A 25,747-nucleotide genomic window follows, 5' to 3' on the forward strand; every position below is an offset into this window, starting at 1 on the left:
GTTGCCATTCCCCCCCTCCCCACTTACTTCTTTCCTTTCCTTTTTAACTGCATGCTAAAAAAAAAAAATCCCACAGGCAATCTGCATCTCTGGTCACCACAACTTCACCACTGTATTCACTGAATAACTTCAGCATCATTAGTTTTTGCCGTCCTGAGTCCTCAGTGTATTCAATTTATGTGTACTGAAGGTTAAGCACATATAATGCAATTGATATGAAAGAGTGAAATCTCAGAAGAAAAATCAGTCAGAACAGGTTAGGCTAATGAAGGAAAAATAAGAAAACTACATTTAGAGATTTTTCAGAAATCTTGAAAGATGATAGTTGGAGATATTACAAAAGATTTAAAGAAATTCAGATAACTTCACTTCTGATGTTACCTTGGTGTGGGGCAAAACATCTGAAAATAATTGGGCCTATAATTCAGTATTAAGGAAAAGAAATTGGTAGCCAAGCTACTGATGACATTTTAAAAATTTAAATATCTCTCCTATACAGCCAAGCATAATTATATTAAAGAAGACAACTAAAAAATGGGTTCTAAATCCAAGGAATCCTTCTTCACATCTACTAGTTTAATGGCCCCATATTAGGTATCCTTAATAGTAGCTCAGGTTTCCTCAAAATATCCAAAAATATTTAAGAAATCATAAAATCACCTAGTAAAACAACCAATCAGGGTTTTAATATCTTTTCCACGAATACGGGGTTTGAACAGTTGAACTGTCATACATATAATCCCCACCAGAGGGACCATTTCAAAGGAGTTCAGTATGTAAAAAAGGAAATTCCATCATTTTCCACAAAAAAGGAAATGTGTATGAATTACACTGGGATTTTCCTCACAAAGGACACAGAATAGTAATAACCAATACTTCTATAGCTTTTACTATCTGTCAGGCACTGTTGTAAGAGATTTACTTACATCAACTCATTTAATCCTAAATTGTAATCCCACAAGGTAAATACTACTATTATCCCCATTTCCCAGATACAGAACTAGGGTTCAGGGAGGTCACACAGCTTGCAAGTGGTAGGGCCAGGCAATCTAGCGCCAGAGCCTGCACTCTTGACCACTCTATGCTAAACTCTCTCTGAATAATTTAATAAATTTAAGCACATCATACAACATCAAGTTGTTATTTTGTCTCATCCAATTTTTGTAGTTTACCTTGGTATTTGTGACTTATTTGGTCTATAGAGAAAAAAGTTGATCTGGGGACTCAAGAGAAAAACATTTATACAGTTGACAATATTGCTGTATTTCATTCATGGAGTAAAGGCAAGGCACCTACTAAAGCTTTCTATATATTGTTATAGCATTGAATTCTCACAACAACCCTATGAGATAAGTAGATACTATTATTATTCCCAATTTCCAGATGAGGAAACTGACATACAGAGAGGTCAACTGTTATAGCAAGTGGCAGTCCTGGATTTAAACCAAACCAATCTCATAGCCAGATCCCATAGCCGACAGTCTCACTCTATAAGTCTCCTTCCTACTAAGGTCCTATCCTTCCCTATTTTCCCCTCCTGATGGCCTACCTCATGCTCACCCCGTTTGAAAGAGAGCTCTTGGAGAGTTCATGCCAAGTCCTATTATTCACTTGTGTAGCTTCTTGGCCTAAGCAGGGGAGGTGGGGGGTAGAAGAGATGGAAGGAATGGAGGATATGCTTCTTCATTGTCTGCTGATTGAATAAATAATTCCTCAATTTAGATATATTTTATTCTCACTCAATTACTGTTCATCATTGAAACGAAACGGATCTGAACTGTTTAACAAGTCTAACATTACATATAGATATTATATGTAGATTAAAGTCATTAAAGTTGAAATTTTGAAGAACACATACACACATCGCTCAAAGTAACAGCAAGGAAATCTAGGGAATATTTTAAATAGAAAGATATTGCTTTTGCACTCTGTGATGGTTAATTTCATGCAACTTGCTAGGTTACAACATCCAGTTGTTTGGTCAAGCAAGCATAAGCCTGATAATTACTGTAAAGGTATTTTGTCAATGGATTTGCATCTATTGTTAACTAACTGCATCTACAGCTGATTGCATCTACTATCTATAAAGGAGCCTGCCCTCAGCAGAGAAGAGGTCTTAAAAGCCAGAACTGAGGATTTCAGAAGTCAGAAAGAATTTCTGCCTCTACTTCATCCAGCCAGCCTCCCCTGGGAAATTCAACTTATTTCCATCAGTGTTTCTGTCATAAAGAGTTCGTATGTGCCAGATTTCAGAATCGTATTTATGGAAATTTCCAATTTGCAGCCTGCCCTACAGAATGAGGACTTGCCAATAATCCCTATAGTCAGTGAGCCAATTCCTATAATAAAGCTCCTGTCAGTTCTGATTTTCTGGAGAACCCTAACACACCCCCCAAATTAAGAATGACTTCTAATATTTTGAGTGTCCTAAAATACAGTTTTTGCCAAGGAGAAAGAAAACCAGTTACACTAAATTAATAAATTAAATTCCATTTTCTGAAGGATATAAGGTATTTGACAAAAAATTTTAGCTGGCAAAATTTTCTGAATGTGTATGGAGAACTCATATTAACCTAACTACCTCTTTTCTCCTAAAGAATTAATGGTATAGCCTCTTAAGGCAGTGATCCATATTCTAATCTCCAAATTGGAAACTCTATTAAGTGCAAAATAACCCTACGTATTTGAAACATCGACAATGATTTTCAGGGTAATCATTCCTATCACAAACTAAGCAACAAAAAATACAGGCATCTTGACACCAATATCTTCAAACATCTAATAGCCCTTTCAAAAATACAGTTTCAACAAATTTGTGAAATCTATCTTCTTTATCTTCAGTTAATATTAATCATTATTTGCTGGGGGTGGAGGATAACTACTTACACACTGTTGCCTTAAAGAATGGTTGACCTAAAATCAGAAAAACCTGATAATTTTTTTTTGTTTTAAACTGACTTACATGTCTTGTTAAAAGAAAAAAATCATTTCTTTAAATGTCCATTCTTTGATAAAATTGGCGAACTTGGCCAAGAAATGTTAAGTGTTGATTCAAAAAGTAAACCTGAACCTTTCCGATGGCTCCTGCTTGCAGAATGAGGTGTAATTAATTGCAGGAGCTTTGGAAAGAGTGAAACAGACCTGGGTCAGAATCTCAGTCTATCACAATGTGCCCTTGTCCTGTGTCTTTGAGCCTTGGTTTCCTCACCTATGAAATGCGAATAATTATAGTACCAACCTCAAAAGGTTGTTGTGAGGATTAAAGCTCTTGCACAGCACCCGCTACAGAATGAATGCAAAAAGTATGTTACTAGTGAATATTATTAACTATGCTTTTCAGGATCTGGCCCCTGCCTACCTTCTTTACACCTCAAGATGCCTCAACATCCCAAGCGATTTCATGTCTCTGTCCCTTTACATGTTTCTAGGGATGCCCTGCTCATCATCTGTAGTATGGTTCCCACCCCACTCCACCTGGGTCTCTCGTGTCTGACAAATGCTTACTCATCATTCAAGACTCACCTCTGGAATCATCTCCCTCATGTGGAGTTACACTTCTCATTCCCTGAACAGACTCTGAATGTTGAAAGAAGGACCTGTGGCTCATTCACTTCTGTATTTCTCAGCACTTAGCACAATCCCCAGTACATGGAAGATGGTCAGTAATGACCACTTAATGCACAGAATGAGGCCTTCCACACTTCTGTGTTATTAACCAGATATCAAATGTGCGAGAAACTAAGACAGGGCCTTGGATTTAAAAATATATGCATAAGTTCGTTAAGCATCAAATCCAATTAGTTTTTGGTTCAAGGTGAAATTTTTTAAAAGTCACATTATATGCAGCTAGGCCACCCTACTCTTTCAAAGAAACATTAGCAATAAATGTTCTTGTCATTTTTGGTTTTGCTTCTATGCCACCATCCTGCTTTGGGTTTGGATCACATGCTGATCTCACTGGGACTGTTTTGAAACAACAGAGCACACTAATGTATTTTTCCTTTCAACAGTAAGGGTGCCAGCTGTTATGCTAGCCCATGTCACTCACCTCAGCCACCTGCTGGGTCCCCACTCTGTGCTGAACCAGCCCCTCCATATTTGTGGCCATGGTGAAGCAATATCATTAGAGAACCTGTTTGGAAAGATGCAGCAACTTCCATCAGGTGGGGAGAAACCAGGCTACTTAAAAAATACCAGTAATCAAAATTCATCTTTGATACTGCATTGTGCAAATTTTGCGCTCTACAGAAGACAGAGCTAGCAGGTTAAGAATATCTGGATATGCTGCACCAGCTTCTTCAATTATAGGTACAAAAATTAATTAGTAGAAACATTTCAATTTGAAAACAAGACTTCCCCTAGTAAATATAGACAAATTTGTAACTTTATCAGGTATCTTGGGTTGTAACAGCTTGGTTTACCTCCCAAGGAGGTGGGAATCACACCTTTTTGGATCGCTCCTTGTCACAGTATGCCAAATAAGAAGGTGGCTATCTGAGAAAGGTGTGAGATCAACTTTGGATACAGAGCACTAGATTGCTATCATCAGCTATACTTCTGTTATTAGAGTGGCAATGTGAGAAGCAAAACCCTGCCCAGGTACTAACACACCACACTCCTATGTTGAAAAGAAAACACTATCACTAAAAGAGAAAGAGAAGGAAAAAACTAAGGAGACTACATCACTAAAGTGTGCTAAGAAAATGGTACTCACACATTTATCAATTCATATGTTTAAGTCCTCATTAGATTAGAAAACCAGATAATTCAGCTATCTATTAATAGTAAAAATAGATTTGGTGCCATCATTTGCAAAAATTGAGGATCTCACTTTGCAAAAATTTGATCTAAGGATCAAAAAATGTGCTTCTCTCCCACCAGGAGCACGGCTGATGAAAACACCGTATATGCAAATCCCCGGTCTCTTCCTGATATAACTTCTGAATATCTCCCCAAACACTTTCTAATAACCTTACCACCAAGAATTCAGGAAATAGGGAGTCCACTTTAAACCTGATTCCTGAAGGTTCATTATTGGCTGCTCAGGTCCCATGGTTAATAGGACAACAAAGCTCAGTGTAAGTTATTTCCAGCAATTATACATAAAAACTATATGGTATCACTAAGCATGTACTATACACAAATGCATACATGGCTCATTTGCTTGGCCCTTCCTCAATCGCAAATTATTCTGGACTCTTTTGCAATGCAATTTTACAAAACACTTTCTTTTTAGTTCTTACCTAAAGTATTATAACTGCTGATCTCTATGAAGCTTTTTAATGCTCCGGTAACTTTCTGTATTAGTCTGTCCATTATCAGATAGCCATGTCTATTATCATAATTCCCCTTCAGGTTCTTTTATTGCCAAAACGGCAACGGGGGAGAAATGGGGGCATGAAACTGTGAATGACAAATATAAAAGACTTGCCCCCTGCCTTCACAGTCAAAAATCTCTAAAAGGAGTTACTACACCAACTGCTACAATGGATACCAGGCCACCAGTATCAGTGATTCTTCAATTTCACATAAAAGGATTAGATTTGAAACCCTTTAAAACGTAGAGAAGACTTTTTACCTTCATTTGTTTCTAGAAGACAAAGCACAGAGAAACATTCTCTGGCTTTTTCCCTCAATACAATTCTATTCCAACTAACAGAAATGGAGGAAAAAAGCATCACTTCAAACATATAATTTTAGAAAAGTCAATCAACTACTGTAAAACAGCTGAAAACACATGTGAAAAGTCTACAGTTCTAATCTTTTTCCTCAAAAATGTTTAAAAAATCAAATGGCTAAAGACAGTCAATAGCTGTTATATATTAAGAACTATAACCCAAACATATAGCTCCAAGTATTAATTTTATCACAAAGGTTACAGCATTTCTGCTGTTAACTGCAGTTTGATGCAAGAAATATGTGAATTTGAATATTATAGACATATAAGTAGAGAATTACTGAGAAATAATATATAAGAAATACATATCTCACTACTAAATTTCCCTTAAAAGAGCTGGTATGATTCTTCAAGTTTAGAGTTGAAGTAGGTTTTATAGATAACAGTCTGATTTTACAGAGACTTAGTAACTCAGAAAACTTTCTGTAATGACTCATTTAACACTATAACTTTGCAGGACCAATCAATCTTAAATAGAGTGGCATCCCAAGACACTTCTAATCACCGGTGACTATAGGCATTAAGTCACAGAAAAGAAGTAATACACCTATTTAGCTTAGAATAGCTCCATATTCAGGATACTAAATCCTTGTTGATTATGAGTTATAAAGATGTTCTCCCACTCTGCGGCTTGTCTGTCTACTTTCTTTATGGTCTCTTTTGAAGAACAGAAAGTCTTAAATTTGATAAGGTTGAATTTATCATTATTTTCTTTTACAGTCTGTACTTTCAGTTTTGTTTAGGAAAATCCTGTCCTACCCCCAGGGTCAAAAGCATAACTTTGTATTATTTCCTTCTAAATGTTTAAGTTTTGCCCCTCACATTTAATTAAGTCTCAAATCCCTCTGCAAACTGATTCTTTAGTTTTGATGAGGAATATGGATCTATTTAATTATTTTCCCATATGGAGAATCAATTTTCCAGCACCATTTACTGAACAATCTATCCTTTTTCCCACTGATCTGCAATGCCACCTCTGCTGTATTTCAGGTTTCGCTACATGTGTGGATGTAATTGTTCTATCCCTCTTCTATCCACTACTGTTCTACTTATCTTTCTCTATGCCAACAGCATTGTTTTATTGTAATAGCTTTATAATAAATCTAGCTCTCTGTAGGACAGGCGCCCCTCCCCACCTTGCTTGTCCACATCAACTTCCTGGCAGGACAGTACCCTGGACCATTGCAAACGCCCAATACCCAAAGGAGCAACCTTCTTTTTACACATGAATTTTTACAAATCCTGATCTCACTGTTGATTTTCTGCCTCCAAAGCAGCTTCAAGTATCACCATCAGCTTTGGAAGCTTCTTAAAAATGAATGTGTACCTTCTGGAAAAGCAAGCAGAGACAGAATGAGAATAAAGCACGTCTTTCAAAAAAGATTTAAATGCAGAGCAGACAAGTGAGAGCAGTTGCAAATAATTTCCATTTCATTATTTCTGAGAATATGTTAATTCACAAACCATATCCTATCCTCTTATATAATAAGGAAAACAAACTTCTTCTCCAAGGATATCACAATGTAAGAGGTAAGGTAAAATGAAATCCTCAGGTGATGTCAGCAAAGGGAGAAAAATATTTAACTGATGGGTACTCCAAGAAAAAAAAAGATAGCATCAGGGGTTAAGACTCTCACCTGAGAGCTTCTCTTACTGCTACTGCAGCCATAGGCGGCCCTAGAGACAGAGAAATCACAGTGAGAAGGAAGAGCAGAGAGCTTTGGAAAGGGTATGGAGCAGAGGTTATCAATTAGGGGATGCCCCCCTAGAATGAAAATCTCCAGGGAACAAAGGGTTGCATTTACATGCACTTTGAAAAACCATATTCAGTAGCATAATATAATTTTGCATAGGAAATCTGGAAAAAAAAATCTATTGTTTTTATAGTAAAACTACAGAAATACAGTTTTTAAAAACAATCTTCTTGGCTGGTGGAGATAAGCATAATACTGATACTAATTATCATTTACTGAGTAATTACTATATGGAGGCACTGTATTAATAAGCACCAGAAAGAACACTATACTACCTTTGGTACAGAAGCCTGAGTCTTCTAAGGCAGGCACTCGACCCATGTAGCTCCCTAACCCTGGAAGACTGCTCCCCCCCACCAACCCCCTTCACAGGAAAGACTCAGTAATGTTTACTGAAAAGAACTTGCTTAGTTGCTATAAGAGCTATCAGACCAAGTATCATAAGCATAAAACAGTGATACAGAATCCCAAGGTGATTTTAAACTAGTCAGGTCCATTTACCACCATAACCAATACTTATTAAGCAACTGCTGTGAACTAGGCAATGAACTAACTGAGAAATAATAGTAGTAGTAGTAGTAGTAGTAGTAGTAGTAGTAGTAGTAGTAGTAGTAGTAGTAGTAGTACTAGTAGTAGTGGTAAGAATAGGGGAAGGAGGAAGAAGAGGAGGAGCAACAGTCCTTGTCTTTGAAGAATTTAAGAAGAAAACTAATAGTAGCTATACAATGTAAAAGTCACAATGATGAGTATCCAGAGGAAACATCTCCCTCTGCCTGTGGGAATCAGTGAAAATTTTATAGGAGAAAAGATATTTAAACTGGGTCTTAAAAAACAGTGGGACGACTGCATGGAGCTTTGAATAGGGAGTGAAATACAGTGGGTTGGTATAGGTTAGCATGAAATAGTGACACATCCCAAAGTAATTTGGGCAGAGAATAAAAAATATATTTACAGGCCCCCCACCACCCCAAGGAGCTGGGGGAAGGTGCAGAAGTGTTGGACTTCCTCACCTGAACTGGTGTTGATGTTGTCACAAACACTGAGACTGGAGGTTTGATGTGCCGAGCCCTCTATCATGGGACTTGCCCTTATGAAGTTCTTTACTGCAAAGACGAGGCTAAACTTGCATATAACTGTGCCTAAGAGTCTCCCCGAGTCCCTCTTTGTTGCTCAGATGTGGCCCTCTCTCTCTCTCTAACTGAGCCACCTTGGCAGGTGAACTCACTGCCCTCCTCCCTACATGGGACCTGACTCCCAGGGGCGTAAATCTCCCTGGCAACACAGGATATGACTCCCAGGGATGAATCTGGACCCAGCATCGTGGGATTGAGAATCTCTTCTTGACCAAAAGGGGGATGCAAAATGAGTGAAATACTTTCAGTGGCTGAGAGATTTCAAGTGGAGTTAAGAGATCACTCTGGTGGACATTCTTATGCACTATATAGGTAACATCTCTTAGGTTTTAATGTATTGAAATAGCTAGAAGTAAATACCTGAAACTACCAAACTCCAACCCAGTAGTCTGGACTCCTGAAGACGACTGCATAATAATGTAGATTACAAAGGGTGACAGTGTGATTGTGAAGGCCTTGTAGATCACACTCCCTTTGGCTAGTGTGTGGATGGATGGGTAGAAAAGTGGGGACAAAAACTAAATGACAAATAGGGTGGGATGGGGGGATGGTTTGGGTGCTCTTTTTTTACTTTTATTTTTTATTCTGATTCTGATTCTTTCTGATGTAAGGAAAATGTTCAGAAATAGATTGTGGTGATGAATGCATAACTATATGATCGTACTGTGAACAGTTGATTGTACACCATGGATGACTGTACGGTATGTGAATATATTTCAATAAAACTGAATCAAAAAAAACAAAACAAAAACAGAGGGAGTTCAGTAAGCAAAGGGGAGGATAGGGAGAGTCCTAAGTAGAGGACAGCTCATACAAACGGGCAGGTATGAAGGAGAATGGCCTATTCAAGGAGAAGCAGGCAATCTGGTGTGGAAGTTTTGGAGAGGTCAGGGGAGGAGAGAGGTTAACACTGTAGACAAAGGAGAACTATCGTAACTGGGTTTTCATAGAAAAAAATCCTTTGGGCAGTAGTGTGGAGATGACAGAAATGGGTAAGACTGTAAATGGAGGCCAGTATGGAAGTGGAGGCAAAAGTGGGGACTAGAGATAGACAGGTGAGTATACTTGATTCGAACTAGTGGGTTTTTACTGTACACTACAAGAATGACAACAGGGCACAGTAGATAAAAACTGAAATACAAACCACCTAATGAAAGAAGTAAAACCACTATTGCTGGGCCTTTTATGGCAGTAGGTTTTTCCTAACAAATTCAAATCCAAGTATATCAGTATTGCCCCTTTAACAACAAAGAAGCAAAGAATATAATGGTGACTGAACCAACTGTTCCAGCTCAAAAAAAAATGTGTAGCTGACTAAACCTCACAACTGGGTAATTTTTAGTCAAGCAGGACTACAAACTCCACTGTGGCGGAAGCTGAGCTCTAACTGGAAACACCTGAATGTCCAGTCAGTCGCCAGGACAGTGCAGCTATACTCTTCACGGGCAGACTTAGGAGCTTGTGTCTCAAATAACAATAACCAAGTCCTGGGACAAGGAAACCACTTGTCTTCATCAACAGAAATGGGTGAGCTACTACTCCCTCCACAATCAACTGATTCCAATCATGCATGTGTATGTTTTACGTGGCCCATAATTATATAACATCCAAAGTGTCTACTGTCTTGATATTTTCTCATCAAGTATATTGCATTCTGAGGCTCTGGCAGAAGTTGAGCTCTCTAACACAGAACAGAATGAGGTTATGGGGAGGATTAGCTCTTAAATATGTACGCAAAAGGCCCAGCACTGTGCCTGGCACACAGCAGACAATAAATGGCAGCTACTACTTTTACAAGGTAATGATGCCACTTTTACTTTCAAAAAAATCTGAAGAATCTAAATAAGCTGAGAGGGAGTAAAATATGAGAAATACATAGCTCAAGATTTGAAATCATAGCTGGAAATCAGATGGCAGGTTTACACAATAGAAATGTTCATCAACAGAAAAGATGCTCACTGGGATGCCTCAAAGGTCAAGTTTAGATACATATCCTGTCATCAGAAACCCTGCCACTATTTAAAATCAAAGATTGCTTAGCTCTTTAGTCAGGTGATTTCCTGCCCACTGCATCCCTCCATAGGAAACTTGCTTCTTTCAAATTAAAAGGCTGGACTGTAACAAAAGGGCAGCAATGGCACATGAATTAGGGGTGAGGAGGTGGAGTAGGAAGTAAATAGTGAGGAAGAGAAGTGGCTCTCACCTACATGGAGTCTCTATGCTACCAGGGCAGTTCTACAGTTTTCTGTGTGGAGACCTCCCCTATTGAAAAAAAAAAATCATACACTGTGAATAATTCACCCCACCTTACCAAGGGCCCAAGTTTAAGGGTGCTGTGGGCCCTCTTCATTTCTATTAGTGTAAAGGAGAGATAGACAGATGGAAAGCTGAGTGGATTTACTCAGCTCTTACTACAAGCCTTAGATCAAAGTAGGAATTTTGCATCCCTTATCTTGTTTAATTCTTAACATATCTTCTGAGCTAGCCTATTTTTTTCCCATTCTTAAGAATTCATCTCACATCCCTCTACTCCCAGATGCTACAGGTCTGAATCTATAATTACTGTTTCCTATACCAATGCCCTGATTTGGACTTTCACCCCTCTATCCACTCCCCCTCATTATCATTGTGACCCATGTTGGTCGAGTTGTTTTTCCCAGAAGTCCGGCCTTTTGGTACTGAGCTCCTGCTGATTAAAACTCTCTAGCACTCAGGACACCTGAAGTGGGAAGCAGGTAGCAGCAGTAGATGACAAGGGATACGGAGAAGGAATGACAGGATAGGAAGGAATTACAAAGATAATCTCAGGGCTTCAGGCCTGCTAGGTTGGCAGAAAGGGAACCTCCAACAAATAAGCAAGGAAGTGTCTTTTACAAAGTCTGGCAGATGCATGACTGTGTCCATTAGGTTAAAGATGATCATACATTGTAAAAAAAAAAAGTCAGCATTATTTAAAGTCCTCATAATCAGCAATTAAGTCAAAAGAGAACAACTAAAATCTGCCAGGGGAGTTTTACATCAGGTGGGAGGCCAGGCTTGACGAGTTTTAAGACCCTTTCCAACTCTAGGATTCCTTCCCAGGATCCCCCTCCATGCATTTTGATGTTACTGATATTTACTATGGGTGCTATGGCACATAAGTAAGAGAACTCAAAGATAAAAATTCATAAGGAGGGTCCTCAACACACAAAGAGCTCAGGCAGCTGGACACAGGTGTCCAGTGGCTCAGTGCCAAGGCTGAGGGATGGGCTAGTCCACACAGACCTGCCTCCCTTGAACTTGATGTCAAAGGGATAATAAGTGCCTCCTTCTTTTGGCCTGATCTCAATGTTGGCTCTGCCTTCCCATCTTACAAATACAAAGGAATCTGTAAAGGAATGTATAAGCCTGAAAGAGGCTAAGGTCTCAAGGTTTCAGAGCCAGGTCTTTCTGCACCCACAGTCCATGCTCTTTCCACTGCACCACACTGTCTCTTGATTCCTTGGAGACAAATGTTAAAAACTTCCCAGGAGTTCTCATAAAATGAGGAGGTTACTGCACATAGGGTTGTTCCTTCTTTCTGTAAAGGTATGTTCATGAAAACAAAACTTCAAGGTCACCACAAATACAGCTGTTGAAACAATAAATAACTAATTTAATGATGTAAGAAAATATATAGCTTTTTCATTAAACCATCTGTTCTTTGGTTACACTGAATAATTACTTCAGGGAGTCAAAGTGGTGAACTGAACAAATGACATCCAAAATCCTTGAATAGGATATAAAAGAAACACCTAAAAATAAAGTATTAAAAGTGAGTTTTTAAAAAATGTTTCTGGTGCTTTGAAAATACCATAGGAGTTGTTTTATTTTAAAAATCTGTATTACCATGTGTGGAGACAATTTGTAGAAACAGGAACACTTGTTCATTGTTGGTGTGTAAGTAAAATAATGCAGCCTCTGTGGAAAACAGTTTGGCAGTATCTCAGAAAGTTAAGTATAGAATTACCATATGACCCAGCAACCCCACTTCTAGGTATACACTCAAAAGAACTGAAAACAGGGGCTTGAACAAATATTTGCACACCAATGTTCATAGCAGCATTATTCACAACTGTCAAAAGATGGAAGGAAACCAAATGTCCATCAATGGATGAATGGATAAACAAAATGTGGTATATACATACAATGGAATATTATTCAGCTGTAAAATGGAAAGTAGTCCTCATACATGGAAAACATGGATGGATTGTGAAGATATCATGTTAAGTGAAATAAGCAAGATAAAAAGGACAAATATTTTATGATCTCACTAATATGAAATAATCAGAATAAGCAAATTCATAGCATCAAAAACAAGAATATAGGTTACCAGGGACTGAGGTGATGGTAGGGAGTGCGGAGTTAATGCTTAAATTGTACAAAATTTCTATTTGGGTTGATAGAAACGTTTTGGCAATGGATGTAGTGATGATAGCACAACACTGTGAAGGAAATTAACACCACTGAATTATATATTTGAATGTGGTTAAAAGAGGTATTTTAGGTTGTATACGTTACCAGAATAAAAATTTTTAAAAAAAGCATGACTGTACAACACAGTGGACCCTAATGTAAACCATGGACTATAGGGAGTAGTACAATTATAAAAATGTTCTTTCATCAACTGTAAAAAATGTACCATACTAATGCAAGGTGTTAACAATAGGGTGGTATATAGGAACTCTGTATTTTATGCATGTTTTTTTGGTAAACTTTTAACTTCTTTAATTAAAAAAAAAAACTGCATTATGTCAGATAAGTCAACAAAAATGTTTTATTTACTAGGCTTTCCAGAGCAGGGTTGACATATATTTTGCAAAATCTGCTTTTAACCTTGATAAAGCAACTAAAAGGTGATTTTCAATAATTTCACTGCATGAATCAAGAAAAGATTTGGAAAGATAAATATTTAAAATTAACGGCCACAGAGATTCTCAACCCACAATGCCCTGCAAACTCAATGAAGATTTCTTCCTCGCTCTCTGACCCCTGGTGACAGAGAAACAAAGACTACAGTTTTTAATTTCAAGAAAATCGGGTTAGCTTGGTTCTTTGTCTCTTCAGTTAAAGTAAATGACATGATTATATTTAGACTATTTCTTCAGTTATGAACTCATTAACTTTCAGGTAATTAAACTTGTAATTTGATTATTGAAATTACCTATTTCTCATCTTTAAAAAAAAAAAGAAACAGAAATTAACAGATGAGTGGATAAAAAGAGATTTAAAAACATCACCGTGTATATATTTATGTCCACAGGCAGTACCATATCTGTCAGGGACCATTTCCTAAATTCATTCAAATAGCATAACAGACATTTTATTGCTGGCAGTATCACTTGAATCACCAAACAAGCCCACATAAAAAGGCACCCATTAATGAGCAGTGGCTTAGTTATCAGTGATATCATAAATAATCCCAACAATTCATTTCACTCAACAAATAGTGCCAGGCATTCTGCTAAGTGCTGGAAATATAATGATGAGTGAAATGATTCCTGCTCTCATAAAACTTACAGTGTGGTACAGGGTACAGACATTAATCAAATAATCACATAATGGAGTGTATAATTATAAAGTGAGATAACGTTTATAAAGGAAAGGAATACAGTAGAAAGCAAAAAAATCTGATCTTGACTGGCAGTGGGCCTCAGGGAGGGCTTCCCTTTAGAAATGATGCTTGAGTCAAGACCTCAGGACTAGGATGTGTATATGCAGAGGTGGCTGCAGGAACCACATGTGCAAAGGGCTTGGGGCAGAAGGTAAGGCACACTGTCCAGGCGCTGAAGGTGAGCCAGTGTGTCCAGAGCACAGAGAGCTAGGTGTACAGGATTAAGAAAACAATGAAAAGTCTTGGAAAAGTTTTTAAATAGGAAGCAGGAAAAGAGCCTTTACCATCACATGGTTTCTTGTGGGATTGAACAGTATAATGCCTGTTAAAGAGTTTTGTAAGTTGTAAAGCATCCTGTATTTCTGTTAGTACTATTTAATTCTACTACTTTGTTTTCTAAGTAAATTTTTGGTCTGAATGTCAAGTGACTAGCTGAAAACAGAAGACCCAAAACTAGAATCCCAGTATTCTAATTGCTCTAATCCAGTGTTCTAGTCCCTGCTCCTCTGTCTAAAAGTTTCATTTCTTGTATCACTTAGTCCAATGACCGTACCAGAAAACTTGTGTTCCACAACAACTATTATTTATTGAGAGTTTACTATTATTTATTGAGAGCCACATTTTGCTTGGCTCTCTTCTTTCTCTATTATTAAACTGAAGAGACATTCTCCAGTAATTTCTAAACTCTTAATTAATATTAACTCATTTAATCTTCAATCCTAAAAGGTTCTATTATTATCTAAATGTGAGTACTGAGAAGTCACACATAAGTAAATTAGTGTTGGAGCTTTAACCACACTATTAAGCTGTCACCTAAAACACTGTGTGTATATATTCATGTATGTATATACAGGGGAGAGAAGAGAACAGAACTCAACTGTATAGAATCACGTACACCTATTTTTGAGGGCACTAATCGATGTCTTAATTACCTTTGTATATGCAGCCTAGAACATAGTGCCTGGGGTATTAGTGAGGCTTGGCAAATATTTGATGAATTTAAGATGTATATAAAGGAGTAAAAAGGATTTCAATCTGGAAGTAAAGTAATTTTTCTGAGGCTTTTCCCCCTATGTCATGAATTGTCAGCAATTCATTTGATGCCCACATTTTGCTTGGCTCTCTTCTTTCTTTATTATTAAATTGAAGAGCCATTCTCCAGACTTCAGCCTAGAGACAGAGTGAGATCATGGAAAAGGTAGTGAACTAGTTCCAACTACTCTCCAGCCACAGATGGACTGTTCTCAATCACACCAAAAACGTTCTCTAGTGAACCTTTACACTTGTCATTCTCTCTGATGGAATACTGTTCCTTCCTGGGGTTCCTTCTAATCTTTCAGCTCTTGTTCAAACATCACCTCCTCAGAGGTTTTCTCCGACCATGCAATCCAGATTAGTCCCCTCTGGCCTTCTTTACCACATCCATCCGTTTCATTTCTTTCATCTACCACTCTCTGAAATTATCGCTATTTAATTGTCTATTCACCACCCCACCCCACCCCCAAACTCCAGGCAGGCAGGGGCCTTCTTCATCCCGTTCTCTGGATATGTCATCAGTGCCTAAAACTAAGTATATACGGATGAATGAACGAGTGAGAAAAGAACCAAGTCCGATTCTGCTCTCTCAAGTCCTCAATACCCGTAAGCTTTCAGCTCTCGGTGTCTCTACATTCCATTTTTACCGATAACACCATTTTTACATTACTTTGAGTTTCACAAAGTAGCCTGGACTCCATTTTCTGAGTTGAGCCCCTCAAACAAACCACGGAAGACAGATCCGACCAGACAAGAAAGAACACTCTCCCCATTCTACAATCTAAAAGGTCTTCCCACGAGGCAGTGCATGGATTCAAAATGCTTCATCACCTCGACTACTATTGTTCTATAGTACTCAGTCTGGTGTGGTTCCAGGCCGAGGAACACCCAGCGCTCGGTTGAAACCGGAGCGCCCGTCCCCGCCACGTCCGCGCGCGCGCCCCAGACTCCGACCCGGGGCCGCGCTCCCGAGCACTGCGCCCCGCCCCCTGCCCCGCCCCGCCGCCCCGGCCCCAGGCCGCGCCCCTGCCCCTGCCCCGCCTGGACACTCGCGCCTCACGGGGACCGCCCTCTACTGCCTAGGCCAATGAGCAGAGCGTCCGGGGGAGGCGCCGCAGATCCCGGCCCTCCTCTCTGAGCACCAATTGGTCGGCCTAGCTGTCGCTCACGAGGTCGCGCCCCGCACCCGCCTTCCATCTTTTCCTCCTCCCTCCCCTATGGAAAAAACGGTGGTTGGGCAGCGGCGGCCGCCAACGGTAGGCGAGAAGCCGAGGGGCGAAGAGCCGGGGAGCCAGGGAAAGAGGGACCGCAGGGAGGCGGCGGAGGAGGAGGAGGAGGAGGAGGGAAGCCAGGCCCAGCCGCAGCCATCTCTGCCGAGAACAAAATGGCGGCGCTGGCGGAGGGCCAACTGTGAGGCGGGGCCGCGACCATTCCCCTCCGCCCCCTCCCTCGCGCCGGCCCGGCCGGTCAAGGGGAGACCGCTCGCTTCGCCCGGCCGCGGGCGGGGAGGGGAGCGGCCCGGCCCACTATGCAAAGCGTCCGGCGCCGCCGCCGCCGCCCCATGGCAAAGGTAAAAGGGTCGGGTTCAGCCGCCGCCGCCGCGGCGCCTCCATGTCCGCGCGCCAGGCCCGCCCCCTCCGCCGCCCGACCCCTTTTCGATTTTACCTCAGGATTTGGCGCCAAAGCGGCCTCGAAACTGGTCCCGTGTCTGCGGCGGGCGGCCCCCGGCGCGGAGGGCAGGGCGCGGGGAGGCCGGGCTCCCGGCGCTCGCGGATGGCGGGAGCCCCGGGGGCTGCGGGCTCGCGGGGAAGCGGGCGAGAGACGAGGCGCCGCGGTGGGAGCGGGGATGGCGGGGGCGGGCCCGGGGGCGCCGCCGGGGTCGCGGGGAAGGGGGGGTTTGTTATTGTTTTTGTCAGTGAAAGGTCAGAGTTCGTGACCCCGGTGCCGCCGCCGCCGCCGCCCGCGCGCTGGTAGGAGGAGGGCGAATGTTCTTCTTCCTCTTCCCGGCGCCAGCCTCGCTGCAGCCGCGGGGGGCGGGCGAGCACGCGATTGGCTGAGGCGCGCGCGCGCACCGGAACGCCGCGGCCGGGCGCTCGGGCCATCCGGCCCGTGAATTGCGGGGCCCGGGTGGCGGGGCGCTTCCCAGCTGCGCTCGGGACCCGAGCCGAGGCGCCGCGGCCGCCCGGCGAGCACTTAATTCAAATGCCGACTCTTGGCGCCTTGCGCGGCTGCGGGTTTTCTACTTCCAGGGCAAAGATCGGTCGTCTTCCAAAGCTGTGTATACCGGGTACCGTTGTTCGTTTCCAAGCCTGCCCCTCCCCGGGGACCGTGCGCTCCTCCAGCCTGCTGGGGATTGGGGTCTCGTTGTGTCCTCCCGTGGAGGTGGCTCTTCAGCGGAGCACGAGAAGTGTCTTAATTTAAGAAGCGGGGGGCTTAACTGGCGTGATGGAGTCTCCCGGCCACGGAGCGGAGCACCTGTGGGCCGGAAAGGGGTGCTTTATTGGGTGGGTATTGAACCACCTGTTCCTTATTTGGGACACACGTGATGTTATTTCGGTTTTAAAGGTCCCAGGACGCGCCAGTTTCTGGCCGAGTCAGGTAAAGTGTTAAAACTCTCCAAAATATATTGTAATTTTTTTCATCGACGTACGATCTAAATTTTAGGGTGTAATCCCGTGCCCTCCCCACCATCTCGTGATTTCGAATTAATAAACGGTGATTACATAAATGCACGTAAAGCAACTCTTAGCAAAATTGCTAAGAAAATTGCCTCTCTTAATCTTAAGCATCTTGGGTTGTAGATTTTTCCTAGATATTTCTCTTATTTTTTTAAATTATAGTTTTGATTTGTCTGGCAGTGTGGACCAGTTACTTATCCTAGATTCCCTGGTGTTCACGCTAGATTCCCCTGCATCACGATGCTTTGTAGACTGCAGATCCTGTGCTTATTAATTTTTTTTTCCCTGCACGTTTTTTGGTTATTAGGAATAAAGACTGACTCCAGAATGAATGGGTTGACCTCTTTTCTTAAATAGTGGTCTTTTGGGCTTTTATCAGGGTGATCTTAACTCTGAATATTTTGCCCATAATCTTACAATGTTTTTATTTGATAGAAAATGCTTTAAACACACCCATTTTGCCTTCTTCCTTGCTTTCACCTTGCAAGAAAGTAAGGCGCACAGAGCTGAATTTGTAATGTCATACTGAACCCACATATCCTGAAGCTGGAAGGGACGTGTGGATAACTTGGTCAAATATTCTGGCAGGAAGAATTTTTCTGTCTCACAGGTGATGTGGGTGGAACCCAGAAAGGTCGAGTGATGTGCTTGAGGTAACTACATATATGTGCGTGTGTGTGCAATTTTTTTTTTAATTAGAGAAGTTGTAGGTTTACAGAGAAATCATGCAACAAATACAGAGTTCCCATATCCTCTGCCCTCCCCTCACACACAGTGTTTTTCCTATTAACACTGCACTAGTGAGATACCTTTGTTACAGTTGATGAAACAATATTTTATAATTATACTATTAACTACAGTTCGGAGTTTATGTTAGGGTTCACTGTTGTACAATTCTATGATTTTAAAAAATTCTCACTCTGATAACATTCAGCCTGAAATTTCCCCTTTTAACCACATTCATATACACAGTTCACAGTTTTGCTGAGGTAACAATATTTTGATGGTCAGTCTTTGCAAACATGGTGTGCTTTGTGATCATGTACTCTTTTTCAAAAATTAAGTTTTTAATGCTAAGCTTCTAGATACAGCCTAAAAATTCATACATCAATGAGGTTTTGTGTTTTTTTTTTTAACACATTACAATTTTACTAGATTTTCAAATAAGTATTATTCAGTAACTAATGTTTCTTTGGTGGCTTATGGTTTTCTAGTTTCACCTAATACTCAGTAGCTCCGTGAACGAGGCACTGTTATTTCCATCTTACTGAGATGTGGGAGCTGCCCAATGTTACATGCACAATAAGCGAAGCCAGGGCTTTGATCTAGTCCATTTGCTGTTAAAGTCTGTACACTAAACCATGCAACATCTGTCTGCCCTATTTATAATAATATTCAGTAAAATTTCAGTTAAAGGTTAGTTGTTTAATTTAGTAGAAAGGGTTCATAATCTTGGTCAGTTTGAGCAGCTTTTCCTCCCCTAAAACAAATGCACATGTACACACACAGACCTCTGAAAGCTGAAAGCTGAGGTCAGCACCACCACAGTGCCTCTTTTTTTTTGGCTCCATTGTGGTTTTACCAGAAAGAAGTCTTGTTAGAAAGAATACGTTGACATGACTTTGTAACACTTGAGGGATTTAATGGTCCAAAAAAATACAAGCTGTATTATACTAACTATACTTTCACCTTTTTTTTTTATTGAGTTCCTATTAATGAGAACCTTCCACACTTGCTTTAACAATGCTTTTAACATTTTATTTTATCAGCCTTTAAAATAAAGGGTTCTTGATGTAGGGTGCACTTCAGAATTGCCAGGCACAGAGGTTTTGAAGCAGTAAACTTTGTGGGGCCTGACATCAGTGCTTCTGCTGAGTATCACAAGTAATTTGGAGGGATACTCCAGGCCCAAAACACTGATGTAATTCCAAACCTATGTGGCAAAAAAATAATAATAAAATAACTTGTTCCACATTGTGAAATGCATTTTAGGAGAATTTCTTTTTTAAACTGAGCACACATGGAGATTATTCATTCACGAGGTCAGTGGGCCCACTGGCAGTACCCAACCCTTTGTGCATTATCTCAGCACCTGCCCAGACCAGGCCTTTTGTTGGGATGTGCCTTGTGTCTGTGTTGCAGCCCTTATACAGTACCTCATATGGAACAGATGTGATATGGGCATGTATTGAATGAGTGTTTTTCCTAGCAACAGTTACAGGAAATAATTCCATTTTTACAGTGAAGGTGAGGTTCAGAGACTTCCTCCAGCTGGGCTGTGAGCCTGGGATTTCTGGCTCCTTGCACAGTGTTTTTTGGGGGAGACCCAGGTGTTTCCTCCTCTACCTTCTATAGTCCTCTGGACAGGTCTTTTTTTTTTTAGTTTATTAAGGTGAAATTCACATAACATAAAATTAAGTGAACAATTCAGTAGCATTCAGTATATTCACAGTGTTAACGCAAACCACCATCTCTGTCTAGCTCTAACACAGTTCCATCACTAATGTAAAACCCCTTACCCATTAAGCAGTTTCTCCCCATTCCCCCATGCCCTCAGTCTCCTTTCCCCCCAGTCCCTGGCAACTACCAAGCTGGCTCTGGTCTTTGGATTTATCTATTGTGAATATTTCATATAAATGGAATCATACAATATGTGATCTTTTGTATCCAGCTTCTTTCACTTGGCCTTATGTTTTAGAGGTTCATCCATGTTGTATTATGTATCACTACTCTGTTCCTTTTTGTTGAATAATTTGGGCAATAACACCAGTCTGTTTTGCAATCAGTGATTGATCAATTTGTGTGTCTCTCTTGGTAGTCTGAACTCCTTGAGAGTAGGAGCAGCCCAATGGTTTCATTTTTTTTTTTTTCATATTTGTTAACATTTTATTACTGCAGGAAATATTTTAAGTGATATTCCATTCCTAGATACAGTTTTTCTGAATGATTGATGAAAACTAGAGATCAGAGCCCTCCTTAACAGCCTTGTCACATGTTCTGTTAAGATTAAGATTTAAATAAAATAAATATGTAAAAATATCTGATGGTTTCATTTTGTACCTAACACAGAGCAAACTTGTTTTTGCCATCCAAAATTATTTTAAATCTGTATTTAAGTGATAAAGGTTGAATAAGTGAAAATCAAATTTTGATTAAACAATATTGTGGCTATGTTAAATTTTCAAATTACTATTTTCAAGCAGAAATTTTTACTTGTAAGGGTACTGCTTTTGTGATACAAAAAATGATTTCTCCTTTTTTGTAATGTATATTAATTGCTGATAATTTTGTCTTCATAGCATGGGAGGCTTAATAATGAACTTTGTAAATACTTATGTACATGTGGTATACACATACAGTGGAACATTGAGCAACTACAAGGAGTGAAGCTGTGAGGCACACAACGAGGTGAATGGATCCTGTACACAGTATTTGAGTGAAGTATACCAGAAATAAAGGCAAACACTTTAATGCCTCACGAATATGGACCAACTACAATGTGTAAACTCAGAATTGAATCTTAGAACATAGCCTAACGTGGACATAATAATTGTAATAGTCCCTAGATTGTAAGCTCTTACAGCAGTTAACTCTATCCCTGAATTGTGATTCCTATCTCTAAACTTTGAGATGCTGATCCCCTAGCGTATAACCTGATTGGTCTCTGGAACAATGCATATCTCTGAGACACCTGAAACTCAGAGCTAGAGCTCGGCAGATATGAATGTCAGTATTAGTGCATACAGCCACTGTTAAAAAAAAAAAAAAAAAAAGCTGAAAAAAAGCCCAGACTTCAATTAGTGATATGAATGAAGCAGGTCTGGTTAAGACCAGGGAAGCCAGGCCAAAGGGTAAAGGTTGAAACTGATTGTGTTTTAAAACTTCAACTTCCATATGAGACCAAGGGAAGAGATATCTATTTGGTACAGGATCTAAATTTTCTGAATGGTACAACTCTACAGTCGATTTGTTCAAACACCACAATTGCATGGAACTTTGAATAGGAAGTGAGATACGGTAGGTTAGTATTGGCTGGAGTGAAATAGTGACACATCCCAGAGTAATTTGGGAAGATAATAAAAAAATATATTTACAGCCTTCCCCTCCCCAGCCCCAAGGATCTGGGAGAAGGTGCGGATGTGTTGGACATCCTCACCTGGACTGGTGTTGATGTTGTCACAAACATTGGGACTGGCGGTTTGATGTGCTGAGCCCTCGATCATGGGACTTGCCCTTATGAAACTCTTACTGCAGAGGAGAGTCTAAACTTGCATATAATTGTGCCTAAGAGTCTCCCCCTGAGTACCTCTTTGTTGCTCAGATGTGGCCCTCTCTCTCTCTAACTGAGCCATCTCGACAGGTGAACTCGCTGCCCTCCCCACTACGTGGTATCTGACTCCCAGGGTTGTAAATCTCCCTGGCAATGCAGAATATGACTCCTGGGGATGAATGTGGACCCGGCATCGTGGGACTGAGAGTATCTTCTTGACCAAAAGAGGGATGCAAAATGAGATGAAATAGTTTCAGTGGCTGAGAGATTTCAAATGGAGTCGAGAGGTCACTCTGGTGAACATTCTTATGCACTATATAGATAACACCTCTTAGGTTTTAATGTATTGGAATAGCTAGAAGTAAATACCTGAAACTACCAAACTCCAACCCAGCAGTCTGGACTCCTGAAGACAGTTATATAATAATGTAGATTACAAGGGGTGACAGTGTGATTGTGAAGACCTTGTGGATCACACCCCCTTTATCTAGTGTATGGATGAGTAGCAAAATGGGGATAAAAACTAAAGGACAAATGGGGTGGGATGGGGGATGATTTGGGTGTTCTTTTTTTCACTTTTATTTTTTATTCTTGTTCTGGTTCTTTCTGATGTAAGGAAAATGTTCAGAGATAGATTGTGGTGCTGAATGCATAACTATGTTATCATACTGTGGACAGTGGATTGTATACCATGGATGATTGTATGGTGTGTGAATGTGTTTCAATAAAACTGAATTTAATTAAAAAAATACTTATGTACATCTTTGTATTAATTTTCCTTTATTGTGAGCAGGTACTTACATATAGTGATCATTTTATCAGACTTCCTATATGGTTTGTGTAATTATGACATGTATACAAAATAAACTTTTAAAACTCCTAAGATTGGCTGTTAGCCTTGTTTTTTAAGAATTTGGAATCTGGACATAGGTAACTTCTGAATATCAGGTCACTTGTTCCTTCCACATTATCCTGTTTAATCTTCACAATAACCTGAGAGGTGTAAGTGATGTTTTTCTGTTTTCAGAGCTGATGAGGCCAGGGCAGAAACAAAAAAGAGGATGACTTCTCCAAGGTCACATAACTATTAAGTGGTAGAGCATTTATTAACAGTTGTTTCTGTTTATTTCTTCCCTTCTGTTTTCTGCTCACCTCCTTGATTCTCTGTGAGTCAAGCTCTTAGCAAAGATTAGTGCAGCTTGGAAGGCCACTTGGGAGGTCTTATCTTCTATATAAATGGCCCTTAATCTTCCCGAGAAGAGAAATGACTCTGGCCCAGTGGTGGATTGCTGAGACCAGAACCCAGGAATGGTAGTAGAGCATATTCCCCAGCCCCTTCCCACAGGTATGGAAAAGCTTTTACCCAAGAGTCCAGCCCCTTGAGTCTGTGTCCTGGGGCTTCTGACCTTGAGAAGGTGTTATTTCCAGGTTATACTTGACTCATACATCTTAGTGCAGTAGCTCTTGAGCATTTGGGGGAGGCATGAACCCCTTTGAGATCATTGGCCCCCTGTTTTAAGAGTAAGGGTTGCTCCAAAGGACTTTTTTTTTTTTTCTTTTAAATATTGCCTAACTAGGAACTCTCAGTCTTGAGGCCTGGGAACTTCTCTGGCCTCTCTACTCAGGAAGACTAAAAGTTTTTTAAACGTCAAGTTTTTTAAAGAAGTCGTCGTGCAGCCTGTTCATTGCCACAGGTTCTGTGGAGAATCCTTCCCCTTCTGTGCTTTTTTTTGGATCCTTGTCCTTTATGGTGGGGAGAGATGGGGTGCAACTCTGATTTTTCTGGCCTACGGAGACCTTGAGTACACTGTCAACCCATAGGACTGCGAGTCCAAACAACACCAAATCCTTTTGGTTCTATTCTCAAATTTGACTCCTTTTTATTCCCCCACCATTTCCTACAGCCACGGTTTCCATCCATCCTTCCATCCGTCCATCTCATGTTGCTGTTTGAGCGTTCTGAAACAAAGACATTCCTACCCCTCATGTATTTGTAAAACCTCTAGTGGTTACACATTGCATAGGACAGAAGTGAAAAGGATGCCTAGGGCTGTAAATGTGTGTGTTCCAATGGTTGAACTGGAGAGCTCGTGACCCACTTAAAGACAGCCCCTTATCAGTTCTGGAATATGGCCCAGAAGTGGTGTAGTTTCTGATTTCTCAAAGAGAAGTCAGAAATCCAAATTAAAATGAAATAAAAAAATCCAAATAAAAATCTTGACTTTAAAATTTTGGCAACTTCTTCAAATGGTTTTTAAACTGTGCATGCCCAACAGCCTATAAGCATGGCTCTAGACTACCAATTTGGGGCCTCTGACTGTTGGATACAATCCAAACTCCTGGGCAGGGTGCTGAAAGCCCTCCCCAGTGGGCTCTTTCCAGCTACCTTGAGATGAGGGCATTTTATTGGTCGTCTTCCAATAACACTATTGAACTCTACAAATTTTGACCCCTTCTATTAAGCACACATCTTTATCTGTCAGAGGGAACTTGGCAAGAATCATGAATCCATATTCAGAGGTTGGAGCCAACAGTCTCTTGCGGGCCTGGGGGATTCGGGTTAAGTCTGGCTGCTGCTGTGCTGGATGCTCAGCAGTAAGGAGGTGGAGAGTTCCACAGGTGAGTGTGTAGACTTTCCTAGTCCTGTTTTCAGAGAAGTGTAGTACACCTGCTCCAGCTATGCCAGGTGTTCCTGAGTCCCCAGCCTCTCGTAATTTCTTTCTCCTGCCAGGGTGGGGGGAAGGGCCATCACATGGCTCTATGGAGTGGGGTTAGACTCTCAACCAATCCTGTTTTCAGTCCCAGCACATACCCTGGTCTTCCAGGACACCTTGTGCCTCCAAATACAGAGCCTTTCAAGGGTTAGTGGCCCAAAACAGCTGGTATCTTACTGACATCCCTCTCTGCAGGCACTTTGGTTTTAGTTTTCTCCTCTGCCAAGTCAGCTTCCACTTGTCTGTGCGTGTTATATCTTCAAAATATGGGCTGATGTTTTCCATATCCTTTCTCATACTATATGCTTCCTCTTGTATTCTCTTTGACCTTGTGGGTTTTTACTCTTATACTATCCTTTAATGGGTTTGGGGAGGGAGCCAAGAAATGCATATTTTCTGGTTATCTATTCCTATATAATCACCCCAAACCTTAGGGGCTTAAAAGCCAACAATCATTTTATTATCTTGCAGTTCTGGAGGACTCAGATAAGAGGTTCTTTCTTGGGGCTTTTGTGATTGCAGTCAGATAGTGGAGTGGCTGGAGCTGGAGCCATCAGAAAGTCTTACTCACCTCCTAACTCACCTGTCTAATGGTTGATGCTGGCTGTTGGCCTGCACATCTACACATGGCTTCTCCATGTCACCTGGGCCTCCCCACAACAAGGCAGGTGCATTCCAAGAATCAGCATCCCAAAGAGAAGAAGGGGGCATTTTTATGATCTAGCCCTAGGAGTCACATAGAGTCATTTCCTCCCTTTGCTACTTGCTGAGGCATTCACAGAATCTGTCCAGGTTCCTGAAGAGGGGTGGGAGGAATGTCAAGCCACATTGTAAGAGGAGCCTGCACGAAGAAG

General features: G+C 40.8%; 1 protein-coding gene across 3 annotated transcripts in view; it reads right to left on the bottom strand.

Moving 5' to 3' along the window:
- The window catches only part of NR2C2 (nuclear receptor subfamily 2 group C member 2), a 129,674-nt gene extending 112,554 nt beyond the window's left edge, over positions 1 to 17,120 (bottom strand). For 2 of the 3 annotated variants that reach the window (XR_005211592.1, XM_037802597.1), the window contains exons 1-2: positions 16,897 to 17,006; positions 4,049 to 4,132 (exon numbers count right to left, since the gene is read on the bottom strand). Coding sequence is in view for 1 of the 3 variants with exons in the window: in XM_037802597.1 (XP_037658525.1) it covers positions 4,049 to 4,108 (60 nt within the window). In the remaining 2 variants the exon portion in view is untranslated. Of the gene's footprint in view, positions 1 to 4,048; positions 4,133 to 16,896 lie in introns of all 3 variants that reach the window. The other variant, XM_037802600.1, reaches the window with a different exon arrangement.
- Positions 17,121 to 25,747: the final 8,627 nt, after the last annotated feature.

Source organism: Choloepus didactylus, chromosome 1 (assembly GCF_015220235.1).
Source record: "Choloepus didactylus isolate mChoDid1 chromosome 1, mChoDid1.pri, whole genome shotgun sequence".
Lineage (NCBI taxonomy): Eukaryota > Metazoa > Chordata > Mammalia > Pilosa > Megalonychidae > Choloepus > Choloepus didactylus.